The 21,424-nt window shown below is 39.5% G+C and overlaps 2 protein-coding genes across 3 annotated transcripts in view; one reads left to right on the plus strand and one right to left on the minus strand.

The window, feature by feature from the left end:
• Positions 1–1,751: 1,751 nt before the first annotated feature.
• LOC126425024 (39S ribosomal protein L17, mitochondrial) lies at positions 1,752–16,393 on the minus strand. Its single transcript, XM_050087933.1, has 3 exons — positions 16,055–16,393; positions 15,751–15,961; positions 1,752–2,305 (listed from the first exon to the last, which is right to left on the minus strand). Exons 1-3 carry the CDS (start codon positions 16,250–16,252, stop codon positions 2,058–2,060), a joined length of 657 nt encoding a protein of 218 aa, XP_049943890.1. The 5' UTR covers positions 16,253–16,393; the 3' UTR covers positions 1,752–2,057.
• A 17-nt stretch (positions 16,394–16,410) lies between these two features.
• The window catches only part of LOC126425022 (zinc finger protein ZFP2-like), a 114,274-nt gene continuing 109,260 nt past the window's right edge, over positions 16,411–21,424 (plus strand). The window contains exons 1-2 of one of the 2 annotated variants that reach the window (XM_050087930.1): positions 16,411–16,695; positions 16,904–16,996. In XM_050087930.1, coding sequence (XP_049943887.1) covers positions 16,907–16,996 — 90 coding nt within the window. In that variant the 5' untranslated portion in view covers positions 16,411–16,695; positions 16,904–16,906. The remainder of the gene's footprint in view (positions 16,696–16,903; positions 16,997–21,424) is intronic. The other variant, XM_050087931.1, reaches the window with a different exon arrangement.

Here is a 21,424-nt window from a genome sequence, read left to right on the forward strand (position 1 = left end):
TAAGTTTACATGAAACATAGATGGATTTTCAGTTGACCACCTTCTCATGTCTTGACCCTTCATGTATTCACTAAGGTAAAACCGCACCTCATCAGCGCAGATAAAATGGTCCATTTCTGTGATTCAATTAATGCTACCAAATGACCAAAAGTACGTACGGTATGCTTGATACTTTTCTATATCTAGCACTTTGAGATTCTGCATACTACGAACATGATTAAGCATGATATTTTAATTTCTGCACCACTTTCTGGTAAGTACCATATAAAATCTGAGATTGGAACTATTGTCTCCTTAAACACTTTCACGGCAAAAGCAACATCACATCTCTCCCCTTAGCCACTTAGCATCCAACAAAATGTCTGGTCTCCTGGTTCTCTAATTGTCTGCAAGTGATCAACATTTCTGGAAATGGACAATTAATCTAGCTATTGTTGAACTTTTCAGCACTGTCGCATCTGGATATTTCAGACGAAATGTGTCCACAACACGTGCGTATGGCCAACAGGGCTTTCAAGCGAAACATTAATTATGCTAATAGGAAGAGTGAGGAACTGCCATCTCACTCCTTTAAGTTACTGCTTGTTTCTGGCGCTTTGGCCGCATAAGCAGAATTTTAAGGAAAAATGGTATTCAGACCACTTTTCCAGTCAACACAAAGTAAAAGAATTTATGGGAAACAGATGCACTCTATTCCCTCCACACTGTGCATGTCTATGAAATGATGTGTGGCTGCAGCAAAGTATATGTTGGCTAAACAGGGTGGACTGTTAAAGAACATATTAAGAAACATTAACACCAAAAGTGGCTGAAACAAAGTATGAAGTTAGCAGTAGCAGAATATCACGAGAATTGTGGCCTTGACATAGTTTCCAATAACATATGTGTGCAGGCTAAGGAAACCAACATTTGCAAAAGGAAAGTCCAAGTAGTGTTTGAAATTTCTTAGAACACATGTAACTTCAATATAAAGGGCAGCTACAGACTTCCAACAATGTGACTCCAAGCCATCAAGGAAGTGAATACGTGGCCACAGTGTGTGATGCCCTGGAAGCCACCTATGTGGTCAGTAATATTTTGGATAAACATTCCACCTCTCACGCTCTGACCATTTCACTTCTAGCCAATGATATGGGCCCACCAATAGCAGCAGGAGGAATTTCATCAAATAATTCTTCTCCAGCATAACTGCGGAAAATTGATTTCCAACCAATGACGCTGGCCCACCAATGATAGCTACAAGCTTGTTAGTCAGTAACCCACTTCTTCAGCATCAGCACTGGTAAATTATCTTCCTTGTCAATGATGACAGCCCACCAATGGTAGCACAAGGCCTGTTACCCAATAATCCCACTTCTCCACAAGTGTGGCAAAACTCCTCTACGTAAGAGAATGTAACACTGCTCTCTGACAATGCCCAATCTACTGTGGATGCCACAAAAAATCCCAGTAGCAACTGATTGTTGTGGCTGTTTCTGTGGTGGCAACCACGAAAATAAGCTGCTCCTGGTGAAGGCTATGGTGGTAGATGATCATTAAACACTCGAGATTTTATCCATATATGATGCGGCATAAAAAGTGAGAATGTCTCGCATCTGATTTACTGAGGTTCGCTTCAGCAACAGGGATAAATAAAAAGATTCAACACCAACCTTTCAACCAGCAGCTACCTGAATGACAAATGCTCTTAAATTATCGTTGGCATTTTTTACTGTAAAAGTGGAATATGGGGCATAATGCACATAACTCCAAACAGTCTAATAATTTATTTACACAACACACACATTTTCGAAACAGTTCAGTAGTATAGGAAGAAAAGCTGCATGTAGCAGAAACATTTTTTCTTGTAGTCTCTTTACAAAATTACCTAGCTGAATGGTGAAAAACAATCAATTGCTCAAAGACAGATCACTCTTACAATTACCTAAAAAATTATATGTAAGTAAAACTGCCAATTATGTGACTGCACATAAGTTTTCTTTTTTTTTATAACTACATGTGTTTTGAGATCTGCTCTGCAACTAGAAAAATTTACACACAGTTAACTGGCAGCCACACTATACAGCTGATGGATGAGCATCTTCTTCAGGTTTTGAAGATGGACTTTCACCAGAAGACACACTGGAGTCTTTCACAGGTGCCTCTGTGTGCGAGGATGGGGTTGTCACAGAACTCTTCCCTACAGAAGTAGCTATCTCGGCGTACTTCTTGGCGCGAAACTCTCGTCGTGCCTCATCCAGTAGAACATTGTGCAGGAGGCCACGATTTGAGGTCGTATCTGGCACCAAAGGAGGGTAGATATTACCTGGAAAATCAGTTATATAAACCTGTGTTATAATGTTTTCTACACGTTGTAACGCAATGGACAAATAATAGGTTCACAAATAGTTCTTGAACAGAAAGCAGCTTCATAACATATTAATTCCCTTATGAATTTTTTTATTGATAGTCAGTCACAGATCCAAACCAGCACCACCTTTTGTGAACACCACTATAGGAAAAAACTCCATTTACACGAATCTAATGCACCATCGAATGTAATGCCACCCCGATTTTAAAAATTAAAATCATAAAACGAAGAGTTTGTTGGTACATCACTAGTAGGCTAAATTTACTTTGCACAACAATAGATGTATACATGAACTACCAAAACTTCAATTTTTAAGTGACCCACTGTTTGTGACACAGTCATTATTAAAAAAGAACACCTAACATGATTACCTAAACGACACACAAATAAAAATAGACATAAAATACAGAGGTTACTCATCATCATACACTAGTGTCATCACTACTGGTAACCTCAGAGGGGTGTGCGATAAAAACACATTCATTTCCTCTTTCCCCATCATCCTTGGTGTCGTTCCAGAGCACATCACCTTCACTGCCACCCATAATATTTGAAATACAACATCTCTAGAATGATTTCACCATCATTGGTGCTTCAATGCTTTTCCAGCCATCCAAATCCCACTGTGCAATACTGAGGGTGGCAGGACACTTTATTTTTCCTGGCAGAAGTCAGTTCACAGCTTGGCTCACAAAACCACTTTTTGTACTGTTCCTAAACCCTCTTGTTTATTTAGGTATACTAACGTCCAGGTGTTGTAACACAGAAATCATTGCTGCAGGAATGATCACAAGGTCAAGGGCTATAACATCAATTTTTTTTACATCGTCAGTGAAATGACCATGAAATGCATCCAGACAAAGTAATGATGGTAGTTTGAATACCCCACCAGGACAAAGTTACCATACGTTTTGGACAATCTTCCCTTCCTGAACCCTGCTTGGTACTCTCCGATATGTGGATCTGTCTGAGGTTCTAGGCGATCACACCAATATGATTCTGTATGCATTCTTTAAGAGAGGATACCTAGCTGAATGGCCTGCATCGTTTGTCACTCACAAGTAGTTTACCTTCAGTCTTGATGGAGGGAAGTTTTGTGATCACTGTGGCATGCCATTTTTCATTTGGTGTTCCATGATAGTTAATGGTTTGTTCTGAACATTTATTGATTGTCAAAATGTCCATCTCTGCACCTCTCGGAACTCATTTGCTGTTGCCCTTCTGATACAAATGGTGAGTCATTAACAGCTATTATTTTCCCTGTCATAACTGTCAACACAACACATTCAAATGAGCCTCACAAAAAGACTGAACTTGCGACTTCGCACTCAAGGGGTTCCTTGCATGTTAAGTTGGCAATTTGTTGACATTGGTTGTAGCAAAAGCTGACATTAAAGACTTCTTTCGGCAGAAGATGCAAACTGATTACATTATTTCCAACGCAGAGAGGGCCAGAATACCTTTTATTGATCTGGTTGTTATGAACTCTAAGATTGGTTATTAATTTTTTATTTATTTGGTGAATATAAAAGACTAGATGTGCTATCAAAGTTGATCTGTTGTGAAGTCCGATGTCTGTGTTACGCTGGACTATGATTGTTTGGTTGTGAGTTGGCAAAGCCAACGAATCTCAACACAAAAATATGATTGCCATAATAGACTGAAGTGTAGTGTTTCCTGAGATATACAATCACCATAACAATTACCTGCTTGTATGTTTTATTTCCAACTCAGCCAAAAATTGTGAGAATATCATTAAATTTTAAACCAATATAACAAATTCCCACCCACCTTTACTTACGAACTACTACAGAAAATTACTAACAATGATTTTAATTCACTACCAACAACAGACTCGCAATTTGTCTTATCCAGTTCCAATCATTACATCATACTACTTAAGGAAACTGATGTTTGGACACAGATTCAAACTCTATAATTATGAAGAAAAACTAAGAGGGCCAATCTGTGAAGTTCACTTTTAAGTCTTACAAAACACTGATTGTAAACAGACTTGTTCTTTAGGAACGTAGATAACTACTGATGCACGATAATATCAGTATGTAGGTACCCATCTATCAGGAAGAGATCAACAGCAGCTATTTGCTGTAACTGCAGAAACAGCAGCAGTTTCACAAAGTAGCTAAATTTAGCTTGCATAAGCCGAAAAGTTAAACTACTTTGAGTGAATTTAAAACAAAGGAATCAACAATAAAAGTCCAAAATCCTATAGGGAAAGATGGATTACATACAATGCATACAAAAAAGAAGTGGGTCGAATAAAAATGGAAGTCCAGTTGAGAAGTGCTAAGGTTAAAAAAACCATAAATAGGGGGAGAGGGGTGTTGTCTTCCTCCTCTATTGTTCAAATTACATATCTAATAACCAATGAAGAAAATAACGCAAGGTTTGAAAGAGGGATTAAAATTCAAGGCGAAATGATATCAATTATAAGATTTGCTGACTACATTACTATCCTTGGAGACAGAGGAAGAATTATAGAACCTGTTGAATGGAATGAAAAATCTACTGAGCAAGGAATATAGTTCGAGAGAATTAAGAAAGAAAGAGGAGTAACAAAACTGGGGTTAATCATAATATTAACATCAAAACCGGGGACCATGCAGTGAACAAAAGTGAAGGAATTCTACTACCTCGGTAGTAAAATGACACATGATCTATGAAGGACGTAGGATATAAATACCAGACCAGTACAAGCAAACAGGGCATTTCTCACCAAAAGAAGTCTACTAGTATCAAACATCAGCCTTCATTTGATGAAGAAATTTCTTAGAATGTACACTGGATTCAATTGCTAAGTACAGGAAAACCAGAAGAAGAAAATCGGTGTTTAAGAAGACACATGTAAAATTGCATTTATAGTGCCAGCAGGTTTTGTGTACTGTGCTGCAGCTGGTAACTTTTTCCACAGTGGATGATGGGAAGTGAACAATACTAATGATTAGACAAGATTGTGGTATGAATGAGGAAATAGTGTTTGATAAACCTCATCAAAGATGTGGAGTGTTTGAATTTATGAGGTAGCATAACAGAATATACTGTGCAGAATGTTGCCGTATAATTTATCCCTTAAGAGGGGGGGGGGGGGGGGGGGGATGGGAAGGAAAATGTAAACATTCATTTTAAAAATATCGTTACAGCCGTATTTATTAATGTACAAATCTAAAATTTGGTATGTGTAAAGCAAAAAAGCTGTGTTTTACTGTGTTTTAATGGAAAAATATAATAAAATATGCAGGATTAATATTTTGCCATAAATTTGAATTTTTAATTTTTTATTGTCTTTTTTATAAAAGAGCCATAACTCAAATTCTAATCATGCAATTAATCTGAAAAATTTATTATTGTATCATTGACAAAGTTTTTCATTTTGCACACCAAAATTAACTTTTTTCTGCATACAATCATCTAAAAATCAGACTGTAACTGCAGGATCACATATTTTTTAGTTCCAGGGAGATAGCAACACGTTGCGAACAGTTCATGAAAATTTCGTAGCATTAGTGCATACACTTTTTCAGAAAAGGCTTCACATAATGTAAAAAACAGAAAATTATACTCAAAAATCAAACTATGGAAAATCCAGGATGGAATGTAACAATATCAGAGAAGGAAAGTTGCTACTCACCATATAGAGGAGATACTGAGTCGTGATAGGCACAACAAAAAGATTCACACAATTAAAGCTTTCGGCCATTAAGACCTTTGTCAGCAATACACACACACACACACACACACACACACACACACACACACACACACACACACGCAACATGCACACACGTCTGCAGTCTCAGAGAGCTGAAACCACACTGCGAGCAGCAGCAACAGTGCATGATGGGAGTGGCAACTGGGTGTGGGTAAGGAGGAGGCTGGGGTGGAGAGGGGGAGGGATAGTATGATGGGGGTGGCGGACAGTGAAGTGTTACAGTTTAGACGGAAGGCAGGAGATAAGGTGCGAATGGGGGAAGGGGTAAGTAGCGGAAAGGAGAGAAATAAAAAGAAATTAAAAGACTGGGTGTGGCGGTGAAATGACAGCTATGTAGTGCTGGAATGGGAACAGGAAGGGGGTTGGATGAGTGAGAACAGTGACTAATGAAGGTTGAGGCCAGGAGGGCTACGGGAACATAGGATGTATTGCAGGGAAAGTTCCCACCTGTGCGATCCCTACAGTGGAAACACTTTTTCGCCACCAACCTGACCAATCAGACTCAACCAAACACCAATATTGAACCTTGCCTAACTCTGCTCACTCCTCCATCCAACCGTGATCCATCCCCACTGCATACAAAACACCCCCTGTTAACTTTCCAGAATTTCTTAACCTCGAATCTTGCCTCAACATCATCCCCCAAATCCCTCAACATGCAAACTAACCTTACATTAACAGCAATAAGTGCAGCCCACCATCTAAAAACTGATCCTGACCTTATAATCCTACCTGCTGACCAAGGCTCCACCACTGTTGTTTAGAACCACAAGGATTACGTGGCATAAGGACTCCATCAGCTGTCAGATACTTCCACCTACAAACCATGCCACAGTGATCCCATTCCAGTATTCCAGCAGGATCTCCAGTCTCTACTCAAATCCATAGGCCCATCCCAGAATCTCTCCCCAGAGTCCATCTCTCAACTTACCCCTACCACTACCCGCACTCCCACCTTCTACATGCTTCCTAAAGTCCATAAACCCAACCACCCAGGATGTCCCATTGTGGCCGGTTACTGTCGCCCCACTGAGAGAATCTCTGCTCTCGTAGACCAACACCTTCAACCTAATACCTGGAACCTATCCTCCTATATAAAAGATAACAACCATTATCGCAACTGACTCTCCACAGTTCCTGTCCCTTTACCACACGGTGCCCTGCTCATCACTATTGATGCCACCTCCCTGTGCACTAACATTCCTAATGCCCATGGCCTTACTGCTATCAAACACTACCTTTCCAGATGCCCTATGGATTCCAAACCAACAACCTCCTTCCTAGTCTCCATGGCCAACTATATCCTCACACACAATTACTTCTCCTCTGAAGGCATTACCCACAAACAAATCCGCAGTACGGCTATGGGCACCCACATGGCACCATCCAATGCTAACCTATTCATGGGCCATCTAGAGGAATCCTTCCTAAAAGCCTAGAATCCTAAACCCATCACCTGGTTCAGATTCATTGATGACATAAGATGTCCTCACCTTCAATCCAGATAGCAAATTGTTTGCTATCTAGATTGAAGGTGAGGGCACCTTATTCACATTCCTCCAGAACCTCAACAACTTCTCCCCCATTTGCTTCACCTGGTCCTACTCAATCTGACAAGCCACCTACCTAGATGTTGACCTCCACCTCAGAGATGTCTACATCAATACCTCCGTCCATATCAAACCTACTGATCACCAGCAATACCTCCACTTAGACAGCTGCCACCCATTCCAAACCAAGAAGTCCCCTTCGTACAGCCTAGCCACCTGTGGTCGTCACATCTGCAGTGAAGCCTTCACTGACTGTAATTATCCTCCCATCCTTGTACATAAACAAATCTCCTGTGCCTTATCTTTCCGGTCTCCCACCACCTCCCAAAGTCCCACAGTCCGGCCACAGAGGAGCATTCTCCTCGTAACTCAGTACCATCTGGGACTGGAGCAACTGAATTACCTCTCGTCGTGCCCTGAAATGAGAAATGCCCTGTCCACTATCCTTCCCACCCCTCCTATTGTAGTATTCCGCCATCCACCGAACCTACACAATATACTCGTCCATCCTTACACAACCCCTGCTCCCAATCCCTTACCTCATGGCTCATACTCCTGAAATAGACCTAGATGCAAGACCTGTCCCATACATCTTCCTACCACCACCTACTCCAGTCCGGTCACTAACATCATCTATCCCATCAAAGGCAGGGCTACCTGTGAAACCAGTCATGTGATTTACAAGCTAAGGTGCAACCACTGTACTCCATTCTATGTAGGCATGACAACCAACACGCTGTCTGTCCGCATGAACGGCCACTGACAAACTGTGGCCGAAAAACAAGTGGACCACCCTGTTGCTGAACACGCTGCCAAACATAATATCCCTCATCTCAATGACTGCTTCACAGCCTGTGCCATATGGATCCTTCCCACCAACACCAGCTTTTCTGAATTGCGCAGGTGGGAACTTTTTCTGCAATGCATCCTACGTTCCTAACCCTCCTGGCCTCAACCTTCGTTAGTCACTGTCCTCACCCATTCCAGCACTACAAAGCCATCACTTCACCGCCACACCCCGTCTTTCAATTTCTTTTTATTTCTCTCCTTTCTGCTACTTACCCCCTCCCCCCTCCGCACCTTCTCTCCTGCCCTCTGTCTAAACTGCAACACTTCACTGTCCGCCACTCCCACCACACAATCCCTCCCTCTCCCTGCCCCAGCCTCCTCCTTACCCTCCCCAGTTGCCACTCCCATCATGCACTGGTGCTGCTGCTTGCAGTGTCGTTTCAGCTCTCTGAGACTGCAGACATGTGTGCAAGTTGCATTTGACTAAAATGACATTCAAAGATGTTCTTCTCATACTGCTATATGCAATAAGCTTATCTCAAACTTAAAATCCTCCATACTGATACTCCTCATCCTCCAGGCTTCTCTTCTCTCCTCTCCTCTTTGAATCCGCCTGGCTTGTACTTGCAGGTAAAACACTGATCTGTTAGCTTTCTTGACCCTGCTCTCGCCGATGGTGTAAAATGCTTTTGTTGTAAACACACCAGGATCTATACCAAATCTCTTCAGCACTTCAATTCTGCCATTATTTCCATTATTTTAACATAAAACTGCATCATAGACACCTATTTTGAGTACTTCAAGTCCACAGAATGTCCTTTTTGAGCATCTAATACAAATTAAATTATTGAGGCTTTCATTTGCATTTAGTGTCTTTCCGTGAAGACACTTCCTCAATAAATCAGGATCTGCAAGAATTGGGCTTAATTTCATTTATAACAGGTTCTGGTAATGAGTGTTTATGTGAACACGTCTCATTTCCGTTACTGAACTTACACCAATTGTCTTTTGGACACAGATTGTGCATTGGTGCTGGTCAGTGGATAGTTTGTGGAAAAAAACTGCCCACACAGCATGCCTCAGTGCCTCAAAATTATCTGTGTTTTTCTGATAGCTGTCCCTTAAAATAACTGAAGAGACTCAGTTTCTTTCACAGTAAGCCTGCCTTTTCCTACTAGTGGTTTTCCATCCTCAAGTACTTTACCTTTCTTCTCTTTCAGCAAGTGACGAAGCCTACCACCAAGCCTCTTTTGGATGTGGCCAACACATTCCAACTTTTCTATTTTTATATTCCACAGATTTTTGTGTGTTACAGCTTTGAACAAAGAGGAGTCCCCACCACCAAGGTATTTAGTATATATCTAACACCATACTAGTCCACAGATCTGGAGAACATCCTCACAACTGCAGCAGCCTCCATGCCACCACTTGAGGCACTATAATTTTTAGAGCATGTTACTGCATGCTTTTCTTGCACAGTTTCTTCATTGTTGGACATTTTCCTTGCTGCACACTGGTGGCAGTATTTAGACATAATGTCTACAACTAAAACTTTACCTGAGTCAATACCAATAATAAACAGACGCAACTCCATACAGAGATGTGTCACTCCTTTTCATCCAGGTCCCATCTACAGGCACACACAGGTCAGCAACATTTGCAGGAGATTCAGGATCTATTTCTTTTTGGTTTATTTCAACCAATTCCTCCACTGCTTTCTTTCTGGCAGTATCGCATACAGCATCAGACATTTCTTTATTTGTTTTTTCAAACCTTGCACAAGGTGGAGGCATGTTCACAAAACCACACAATGAAAGACCTCCTTCCTCAGAGAATATGCTAACCTAAAATTGCTTTCATAGGTACCAGTGGGAGGAGGAAAATGAAAATTCATAGCCACAGGAATTACAAATTAATTTAAAATCACAAGCTATTCCCACTCTTCTTTCTTCAACAACAATCATGCAATCCATATTTTTAAAGGTGACACATGAAACTGAAAACTTTATAGCCTGGCAGAGAAGATCTAAACCAGTAAGTCTAAATCCAGTGGAATCCATATCAACATCATTCACACACCTGTACAATTCTTCTGTCTCTTGTAGTTGAAAGCTTATGTTCTTCATTTCGAGCTGCTTCCTCTTTTTAGTTGGTAAACCGATTTCCATGAAACCTCTGTTTCAACAACACAGTTTTTCCCGCACCCATTATGCATAAATGTTGACTCCCCCCTGAAGGTTTGCAAATTCAACCTTCCCCCTACTAATAAGTGTTGGTATTGTCATGACGTAAATAAACCACATGCAAGAAAGTTTTCACGTAAAGATATTGATGTCAGCCAATGATATCAAAAGAAAAATTGCCTTCACATTGACTAAAATTCCGCTGAAGCAAGCTGTTTCCCAAATGTCGAAAAAGGTGGGAGTGGCCGCAAGGGTAGAGTTACTCAGTTTAACAATTTAAATGCATTTCTAAAGCTGCTATCATGACAAAATTAGCACTCAACATAGATTAAACTGTGTAGATCAAGAAAATGAAATTTTTAAAAAATCGATTTTTTTGGACCAAAATCCATTACATCCCCCCCTTAAAATTTAAATAGTCGTCTTAAGTTCTTGCACAGTGATATGGACCACACAAATGCCCATTGGGCAGGAAATTTATAAAAGGGCATTTACCCTGGAAATGGCTCAAGCAGTTTTAAATGCCCTAAATCTGTACTTTTTAAAGTTTCTACTGCTAGAATGTATCATTTATCAGTTAAAATAATGGATGGGATGATTCTCCTGATGTTAAAAGTTAGAAAAAGGTTTATGCTTAAAACTACATATATCATTCACTGCCTTTAGTACTAAGAACAAAAGGAAAGAAAAGAAACTTACAATAATGATAAGTCAGTATAAAAAAACATTGTCCTTATGTCATCGCTTTGTAATGTAAGACACGTTATAATCCGTGTCATATCTCTGAATATTAATCAAGAATGGTTATTGATAGCAAAATTATTACTGACTGTATTAAACAGCTGGTATGTGTTTCTTGATGATAAATATATTCTTAAATGTTAAATTGTTTTCACTGGGAAGAAGAAGACAGACAGACTATAGTTTTCTATTCTGCTCCTTCTTACCTACTTTTATGTGAATGCACTGCTGTACTGAGACAATGAGAACACAAACATAAAAAGTTTTAATAACAAAGAATCTATGCCCAAGATGCTAAAATCGTTCAGTTCCAATACTACTAATTCCTAGAGAATTGTGAAATCTGAACTGGCACATGACACATCACCAATTAAAATCATAATGGATAAACATTTTTTTACTCCAATTCCAGTTATGTTAAGTAAATATTAGTGATATTGCTATTCCTGCAAATAGTAGATGAAATTTTGAGTGAGTGGCTGGTAATTTTAGATAAATCATGCAATTCTGCAGGTTATTTAGTTAGTTGGAATTGGCAACACTGCTCTGACTGACCGACAGCCATCCAAGTCTATATTGTTGGGTGAGAAGCAACATATTTAACGTGTTATAGACCATAGGCCATTGAACAATTTCAAGGTGGCTAAGAAAAAAAAAACCTGTCTGAAACTTCTTCAATTTAAAAGAGAAAGGAGTCTCTTGTAAATATTTAATTTTAAGGATTACAAATGGCCATATTCCAACAAAATTGAAAAGCTTATTGATAAAGTGTTTAAGTCCCCTCAGAATTTGAAAAAAGAAAAAAAAAAGCTTGAGTTAGGTACAATGACTGAGAAGCCTACTAAAAGGAAAAGCCCTAATAAACCCTGGTTGGTTGAAGTGAGAAATTTCAACTAGTCGGAACCAGGACCAAGCCCACCACAATCATTTAAATCAAATTCACCCAGTGAGCCCCTTCCACAACCTGTTTTGTCCTCAACTCCAAAGAGAATCTTATCCTATGCTGACCTCATGGATACTAAAGCAACATAAGTACAAATATTTAAAACACACAAACATTATGCAGACGAGGATAGGGGACTTAAAACACGAGGCCACATCAGCCCTACTATTATCTATCCAAAGGCTTTCTTTCAAATGTAAAATAAACAGGACCTGATGTTTACTTTAAATATATAACAACAATTTTTAATTAATGTTGCAGAGGAATGATTATAAATTCTGTGTCTGAAATCCTGCAAATAATGTTGTCCTTGAGATACTTTCACTGCATTTTTAGACAGCTGTATTTTTTATGTTAGTTTTTTGGGACAGTGTAAAGGCAAGATTTTTAGCCATGTGCTTTTTAGTTTTAGCTTGTCACATTTATTTAGTCTTACACCATGTCAAAATCCGCCCCCCCCCCCCCCCCCAAGGAGATGCTGAGCCAAAGCCATATTTTTCAGTGGATCTCCCTTGTCCATGGTAGAACATCCACTAGGGATACATCCCCCCCCCCCCCCAAAGAATCAGACCTACCTTCCAATTACCTTCAAAATATTGCCTATCCTCTACTTACTTAGATGCACGGTATGCATAAATGCAATGTCATGCAAATAAGCAAGTAAAGGAGGCAAGAAATCTTCTGTAATGTGGCAGCTGGAGCAATCTCAAAAATTGGATCCATTATTAACCACGTAGTTTCACAGCCTGAACCACTTTTTATTGAGTTTGTAATGACTAAAAGCAATAGCCACAGTGCCGAGCTCCTTGCTCAGCTTATCACAAATGTTTTTGAGAAGCATGGACCAGAAAAGTTTCCGGTGGTGACAGATGATGATGATGGAGCAAACATGAAAGCTACACTTAATCTGGTAAAGGCTCAAGTCCCTCACACTGTTTCACTTGGGTGCCTAGCTCACCTATTAAACTTGTTGTGCTCATATATTTTAGGCTGGTATGATTTCACTGAAGTTTCCAGGAAAGACAAGATTGAGGAACCATCTCTTTTGTCTTTAAAGTTTGCAGTCAAGCAAAGTTGTCTTACAAACCTTAGTTGTAAATAAAAAGGTGCAGGCATTCCAAAGCAAGTTCTGGATGATGATTTCTGGGTGAAAACTGAAAAAAATTACAGAGTTCATGAACCAAATTGTTCATTTGATTATAGCTTTAGACTTAAATGAGCCTCAAGTTAATGAAACAGCTACAAAGTTCTATAAGTCGGATGAAGTTCTCATTGAGAAACTACCATCCTCTCCATCGCTATCTGCAGAAGAAAAGTCAATCTTATCTTAATTCCAAGCTAGGAAGGAATTAAGTATATCTTCTATCCACTTTGGAGCTAATCTTCTTGATTGAGGAGTACAAGATAGTATCCTCAAGCCTATGGAAGCACTTGATGCTATGAGCTTTGTTTGTGGGACAGCAAGGAACAATGAACTGAATGTTATTCAGGTTTTGGCTGATTATAGGGACAAAGAAATTTGGTCCCAACAATTCATGTGGGGAGGGGTGGTCCTTCACTTTCAGGAAGATAAAAATCATCGCTTAAATCCTTTTATTGTGGTGTGAGGTTGAGGAGGAACTTATGAATTGGCAGAAGTTGCCATAAAAATTCTGGGCACACCAGTTACATCTGCTGCTATAGAGCACCCCTTCAATCTGAGGTGCAGTCACAACTGAGAACAATTTTTTTAATTTTTGTGCAGTAGTATGATAAAAAGTTCTACCTACAGGCTAGCTATTTAATATAAACTATCTATACTTTATTTCAAAAATTACTCAGACTTGAGTATTGTTTTCTTTTTTGTTATGTACTATGCCAAGACTTGACCTCATTACAGGTGTACACAGCTGTGTTTACAATCCAGTTTACTTCATCTAATAACTCCCCACTAACACTCAAACAGGTTTTTCAACTTGGTTACCCAACCACTAAAGTACCAGTGTTGCAAAACACCTTTTCCCAGTAGGCCTACAAAATATCAGCTTAAATTCTTTTTATGAGTGTTACTTATCAATCTTTAACATGCGTAAATGGTGGGCATTTATGAATTTTGGATATTTGGGCAGGCATTTATCCTAATCTATACCTTAGGCTATGCTACAGTTCAGTTCAGTCCATCACCACAGCCCTATTTCAATTCACTGGCTTTGCGAACTCCCAAACATACTGTAACATTTCAACCTAACCTACATCTCAGGCTACACTACAGATCACGTCTTTTTTAATACAGCCAATTTTCCTCAAGTCACATTCAACCAAATTACAACACTGGAACACACAAAAATATCACAATAAATCCTGCCACATTCTGAGCAACATATAATACGAGAAATACATACAAAGACTAGAAATCAACATCATAATCCACAATAGCCACATCAACAATTGCCAGTTTTGTACTTTCCTTGTCCAGAACAATCATGTCTTCCACCAAAACATGTAATTATAATCAGCAATTTTCACTGGCTACTGTATCCTATCAACCAATTGGTATGGCCAACACAAACTAATTGCCAACACCAGAAAGCAACAGAAGGGTTGCCAACACTGTAAGTGTACTTTAAGTTACAGAAGGACGCTGAAAAATTATGCAGACTAAGAACAGAACTGGTAACAAATGAACTATGTGGAAAACACTGATTAGAATAAGAGACGGGAGATGATATAATGCGTTAAAATACGCGGGATTACCAGATGTAAGAGTGAGCCATAGATGGAGATTAGAACACACAGAACAAATAATAAAGTACATGGTATGCAAGTGCCACTCTGAGAGGAAGATATTAACACAGAAGCAGAAGTAATGAAGGGTCAAATCACTGATTTTATATAAAAAAAAAGCAAAAACAGTTTACAGCAGTCTGAAGATAGTTCATTATTAACACAGCTTCTAACAACTTCTTCATTTTCTTAACACATATCTTATGTCATTCTCCTTCACAGTGTGGTCTAACGAACATAATGAATGAATTTACATGCTGACATTTTCATAGTGCACTACAACTAAACACCACATTTGTAAACAAAATATAATTTTGTAAAAGTTCAGGATGGAACATAACAAATATTGTGAAAAGGAAAGTTGCCACACACCATATAGCGGAGATGCTGAGTCACAGATAGGCTTAGCAAAAAGACTGTCACAAATAAATAAAGCTTTCGGCCAATAAGGGATTCGTCAAAAGTCAAATACTTTTTTTTACATATGGTGATTTTATGATTACACATGATTTTCGATGTTTTAAAAATAACACAAAAATGATGGGTCCGAAAAAATTTTAATTTGGAATTTATCAAGCAAACTATAAGTGTACAAAGTGTTATTAAAATCTGAGATGCCAAGAACCAGATAGTTGGTTGATTTCATATGGACTGATGCCAAAATAGTTTGGTGGGTTTTTTTTCCGTCTAGACCTACTTACCTCTGAGTTCTAAAACAGATCTGGCTAAGTGCGATCCTGGATAGATTGTCGGTGCTGGTAGCAGTCGCGTGTATGAAATTGTATAATCCTTATATCGCGGTACCAGAACTTTGAAGAGTTTGTGAACAAGTTGCTTCTCTAATAACCAATAATCGGCAATTTCCATCGTAGGTTTATGACAGTCGCCGTGCCTAATAGCCTCGGATATGAGCTGAAACACGGAGGTAAATGTTATGACATACGCTTTACACTTATATTATGCTGTAAATAACTTTCAGTAGTTACGTATATTAAACTAGCATACACGTTCGGCATATCCTCTGGCTTCATCTGCTCTGTTGTAATTTAATTCGATTCTCTCAAACTTTATGAGCGCAGTAACCGTCTTACGCAGTTTCTTTAATCGTCCTTCAGGGCCTTCCACATTCTTTAAGTTCCTGTGCCGTGGTTTAACGGGAATTCTAAGACGCGAAACTACCTTCGAAATATCTGCTTGATTCATTTTATTAACACCCTTTCTCTTCTCTTCACTTCACTTCACAGCGTTTCCCTTTTACTGCTCGTAGTACACACAAACAAATCTTACCACACGGCACACAGAACACAAACCGCATTGCTTAAGACATCTTTGGACCAGAGATCTTAAGAAAATAGCAGCGATATTGTTCTTAAAATATTAGTGGCGTCTCTACGTTGATTTCGAAAATAGAAATTTTACCGGAGTAAACATCAGTGAAAGAAGTATTCGCTGACGACTCCCGTTGTTAGAGCAGTGAATTCGATCATATGTTTGAGGGTTCAAAGGTTGGACTGCAGAAGGCTATAGGCAGGCAACCGGGATTTCAAAGCTGAAAATCATGCACTGATGGTGGTGCCTGATTGTGTGTAAGAAACGAAACCATCCTTTACTGCTGTTTAAATTGTGGATAACGCGAGACAGTAATTGTGAGTTTCTCAATGTAACGGCGTTATAACATTTGTAACACCACCAAAAAAATTGTCTCCGTCGTATGTTAATTGAAGTTCATTAGTTTGTTTACATAATACTTATTTTATACGCAGTGTCTAAACGCACGTATTCGTATTATGCAATGAAGGATAACAAGAAACTGTCTCCAAAAATTTGACCAGTAGTTAAAAATTTTTGTTGCAGGGTATGGAGAGAACCGAAACAGAATTTCATAAAAAAGAAGGTACCGGTATGAACGAAAATGGCATTCAAATTAAAAAGGAAGAAGAATATTCGGTGAGCATTTATCCATGAGATAAGATACTTTAACGAAAAATTAACTTATTCAATTTTAGCCATAATTAATTATTGCTTTTCGACATAAACTTACCAAGCCCTCTGTGCGGTATGCAGACGGCTTGTCATATGTCGACCAGAATATGGATTATATGGTCGTTAAAAGAAAATGCCTAGTCATTTTTTCACGTTCTGATGCCAAGAAACAGCGCCCGTTTCCCGACTCTACAGTTTCCACCTTTCTCCATTTTCGTGGACAAAAATGAACACCTAAATGATGACCACTCTAAGCTGTCACTGTCATGTATATACTATATTTCAAATCCAATTTCTGATTGACGACAGTAATTGCTCATGTAGGTGGAAGGATGTATCTGTTCAGACTGGTTGCAATTTTTTTTTTCCAAACAAATTGTTCTGGCTCATATTTCCCAGAGTTCCAGCCAAAGCATCAGCTCATCTGCCAAATAGCAATTTTAAATACCCTATTAGATTTTAGTTGCCGATTTTTCTGGAAAACCGGGAATTCTAAAGGAATTATATTTTACTCTGAAAAATCGGGGAAATCTTAGGGATTTTCGTCAAATCTCAGTGAATTTTGTGTTTTTTAACCTAGCGTTGAAATTAAATTTTATTGACTATTTTATATAATTTATCAGTGTTTAAAAGCTGATGTTAAACTACTGCTTATGGCTAGTGCGATATATCCCAACTGAGAGGAATTATCGTGGTATGATTCTTATCTCAGCATCTTTCTACTCATACCTGGAATTCTCAGGGAACCTTCCCCGAAGTTTGAGTAGCTACCCTGGAGCTATTTTTTGTCTACACGAAGTTGTTAAATATTGTCACTTTAATGGGCTGTTGCCCCATTTACCCATCCAGTTGTATTAAGTAGTTGCCACTGGCAAAAGTAAATAAATAAAATAAAAACTAGCCAGAAAAATAGCGGTATTAGCTGTAGATTTATTCATGTCATGGACGCAATAATACGCTCTTCATTCATTGTGCGACTTGTCAGGTTTCAAATTACGTTATTTACAAATTACTCCTGTGCCAAATGTCTCAGTAGTGACATGTATATTTAAATGTGCGTTTTTACTTAGTTCTGATAATTATTTGCTTTGTGGTTGGTTTGATTTTAAGAAACCAATGTTGTCAGCTGTCGTAGGGGCACTCCTCTTGCTACCCTCCCCTATCCCTATCCCCACTGCCTTTAACAATTACTACAAACAATAGAGGCAGTACAAGCTGATCTTCATCGTAGACATACCGTGACCTTGGATGTTCCATTACTACAGAATTAGACTACATGTGCAGAAAATAATTCAGCAATAAACCTTTGAGCCTACAGAGTTCGGAGAGTCTCACTGGTTTCCTGAGATGAGGATGAAAACAGAATGTAGTTCTGTGATCAAGGAACTTAAGTGTGAACTGCATTTTAAGAGACAACAATAAATGCAAGTTTGACTAAAAGCAGAAACATTACATAACTGAGTCACACTGTTTTGAATATCCACTAGCATCCAGACTAATTGCTGACTGCAGTATAGAAGGCAGGTAGATTAGCTGGATATGACTCAGCCAGGTGCTCATAGATCAACATCCCTATTTGCACATCTGACTTGATTACTGAAGTGATCTCGCCAATGTTGAATTGCATAAAGGTATTGGGAATTTGTGGCTGTGGATTGTGCTTAAGAATCTTGATTGTGCTCATCCAGCCATTTGTGGACACTTCTCGTGGTGTGGCAAGGTGCGTTGCGTTACTGAGAAATCCCATTGAGTATTGCTGAATGTGTTCTCGTAGGCTGAATCCACAGTTGTACTTCTAAATACTGTTTCTCAACTGGATTAACCCATTCTGCTTACATTATTTTGCCAACCATTTTGTTCCTAGCTGATATTTATTTCGTGTAGGAAGAGATCGGGGGTGAGAGCAAACATCTTTGAAGAATAGTCACATAATTGTGCATTTGGATTTAATTTATGTTCACTGTTATACCAAGAAATGTCTTCATTTCTTCTTATGAAACATATTGTGAGGAAGGTCATCTATAAAGAAGGAGATAGGAAAATTCAAATTCCACAGTGTGCTGATTACTCCAAGCAATCATGAAGTTCGGAAACTTGACAAGAGTCCTACTGCCATCGTGACAAACCTTTCATTTACACGCAACAGACAGAATACTACCATCACTTTCTTTTTCCTTGCCAACTTCAAATCCAATGACACTTATATCACTGCACAGAGGAAGAGATTCTTCTTGTTCAGTTTCATTAGTAGACTCTCCTTCATCCTCAGTATCCTTCAAAATGCCGCCTTGCATTGTCATTGTCACTTATATGCCTTCTGCCTATAGTCTTCACACAAGCGAAACCTGTTTGAAAAGGACACAGTAATTTACACACAAAAATGACACAATCACTTCCATGTTGGGCATTCATTAAGTAATTCAACACCTTTTTCTTCTGAAAGTAAGTTATTTTTATTTAGGATTCCAGTACACCATATTACTCCCCACTCTTGTGGCAACAAAACCATGTTTTTCAACATAATCTCCATTTAATACAGTGGCCTTACACCACCTTCCTGGGAGAGCATGCATGTGTGCATGGTACCACTTTACTGGTCAATGTCTTGCTGCATAAATAACCTCCCCATCATCCACATGCTGCTTCCTGTGGAGTGCGTCCTTCCTTGGACCAATCAGATGGGAGTCAGAAAGTGAGAGATCCGGGCTGTAGGGTGGATGAGGAAGAACAGTCCTATGAAGTTTTGTGAGCTTCTATCGGGTGTACAGACTTGGGTGATGCATTGTGCTGTCATGGAGAAGGAGAAGTTTGAAACTTTCTGGCTGATTAAAACTGTGTGCCGGACCGAGACTCGAACTCGGGACCTTTGCCTTTCGCGGGCAAGTGCTCTACCAACTGAGCTACCCAAGCACGACTCCCGCCCCATCGTCACAGCTTTACTTCTGCCAATACCTCGTCTCCTACCTTCCGAACTTTACAGAAGCTCTCCTGCGAACCTTGCAGAACTAGCACTCCTGAAAGAAAGGATATTGCGGAGACATGGCTTAGCCACAGCCTAGGGTAGAGCTTCTGTAAAGTTCGGAAGGTAGGAGATGAGGTACTGGCAGAAGTAAAGCTGTGAGGATGGGGCGTGAGCTGTGCTTGGGTAGCTCAGTTGGTAGAGCACTTGCCCGCGAAAGGCAAAGATCCCGAGTTCGAGTCTCAGCCCGGCACACAGTTTTAATCTGCCAGGAAGTTTCATATCAGCGCACACTCCGCTGCAGAGTGAAAATCTCATTAAGGAGAAGTTCGTTCGCATTTTTGTACCAATGAACATGTTGGAATTGCTTTTTCAGTTTCCTGAGGGTAGCACAATATACTTCAGAGTTGATTGTCACACCAAGGAGGAGGACATCAAACAGGATAACCCCTTCAGACTCCCTGAAGGCTGTCAGCTTGAGTTTACCAGCTGAGGGTGCATCTTTGATCTCTCTCTTTGGAGGAGGAATGCTGTGGTGCCACTTGTGGATTGCCGTCTTGTTTCCAGTTCAAAGTTATGAACCTATGTTTTATTGCCTGTTAACATTCTTGACAAAAAATTCTCACGGTCAGCCTCGTAACGCACAAAAAATTCTGCACAGATTGTACTGCATTGCTCTTTATGATCTTCTGTTCAGCAGCGAGGAACCCACCCGACACACATGTTTGAGTGACGCAACTGGTGTACAAGCGTGTCCACACTACCGAAAGAGATGTCCAGTTGAGCAGCGATGTGTTTGATTGTGATCTGTCGATCATCTCGGATGAGCATCTGCACATTTGAACATTGCAGGAGTCACAGTTCTGTGAACGGCCAGCCGGCATGCTGGAGATGGAACAGGTTTGTTCAACCTTGTTGCGATGATGACAGACCCCTCGTCCAATGACTCACCGTGCTTTTGCTCACTGCCAGGTCTCCAGAGCCATTCTTCAAGTGCCTCTGAATACCTGCAATGCTCTGGTTTCATGCTGGAAGAATCTCAATGACAGCTCACTGATTGGAACACACCTCCATTACAGATGACATTTTAAAGGCTTGGTATAGCACTGCCATGTATTGGAACTTCATGAAACTGGAGGGGCTGAAGTGAGAATGTTCCACAATGTCCCACAACAAATTCCACATTTTTTCAACTGAAATTAACCAAGAAACAAAAGTGTTGCATTATTTATTGAATGCCCCTCATACAAGCATGTAGTCTTCTGTTATAATAGGAGGCAACTTGCACTGTCTGATTGTCAGAGAAAGGATGTTGAACTGTCTGCGATTCCAGATCAGTTGAAAAAGTAACAAAAAGTTTTTGTTTGTGAAAGCAGAAAATTTGACTCATTTGAAAGTACTGTTAAGTACTATTGAATAGCTGTTAAGGAAGT

Source organism: Schistocerca serialis, chromosome 10 (assembly GCF_023864345.2).
Source record: "Schistocerca serialis cubense isolate TAMUIC-IGC-003099 chromosome 10, iqSchSeri2.2, whole genome shotgun sequence".
Lineage (NCBI taxonomy): Eukaryota > Metazoa > Arthropoda > Insecta > Orthoptera > Acrididae > Schistocerca > Schistocerca serialis.

Bases quoted from the DNA above. Each gene is read 5' to 3' on its own strand.
- LOC126425024 (XM_050087933.1), bottom strand. From the start codon at position 16,252: ATGAATCAAGCAGATATTTCGAAGGTAGTTTCGCGTCTTAGAATTCCC. The intron at 15,962-16,054 runs GTATGCTAGTTT...TCCGTGTTTCAG, and splicing joins CCAGAGGATATGCCGAACGT to CTCATATCCGAGGCTATTAG. The intron at 2,306-15,750 runs GTAAGTAGGTCT...CTGATTTTCCAG, and splicing joins ATCTGTTTTAGAACTCAGAG to GTAATATCTACCCTCCTTTG.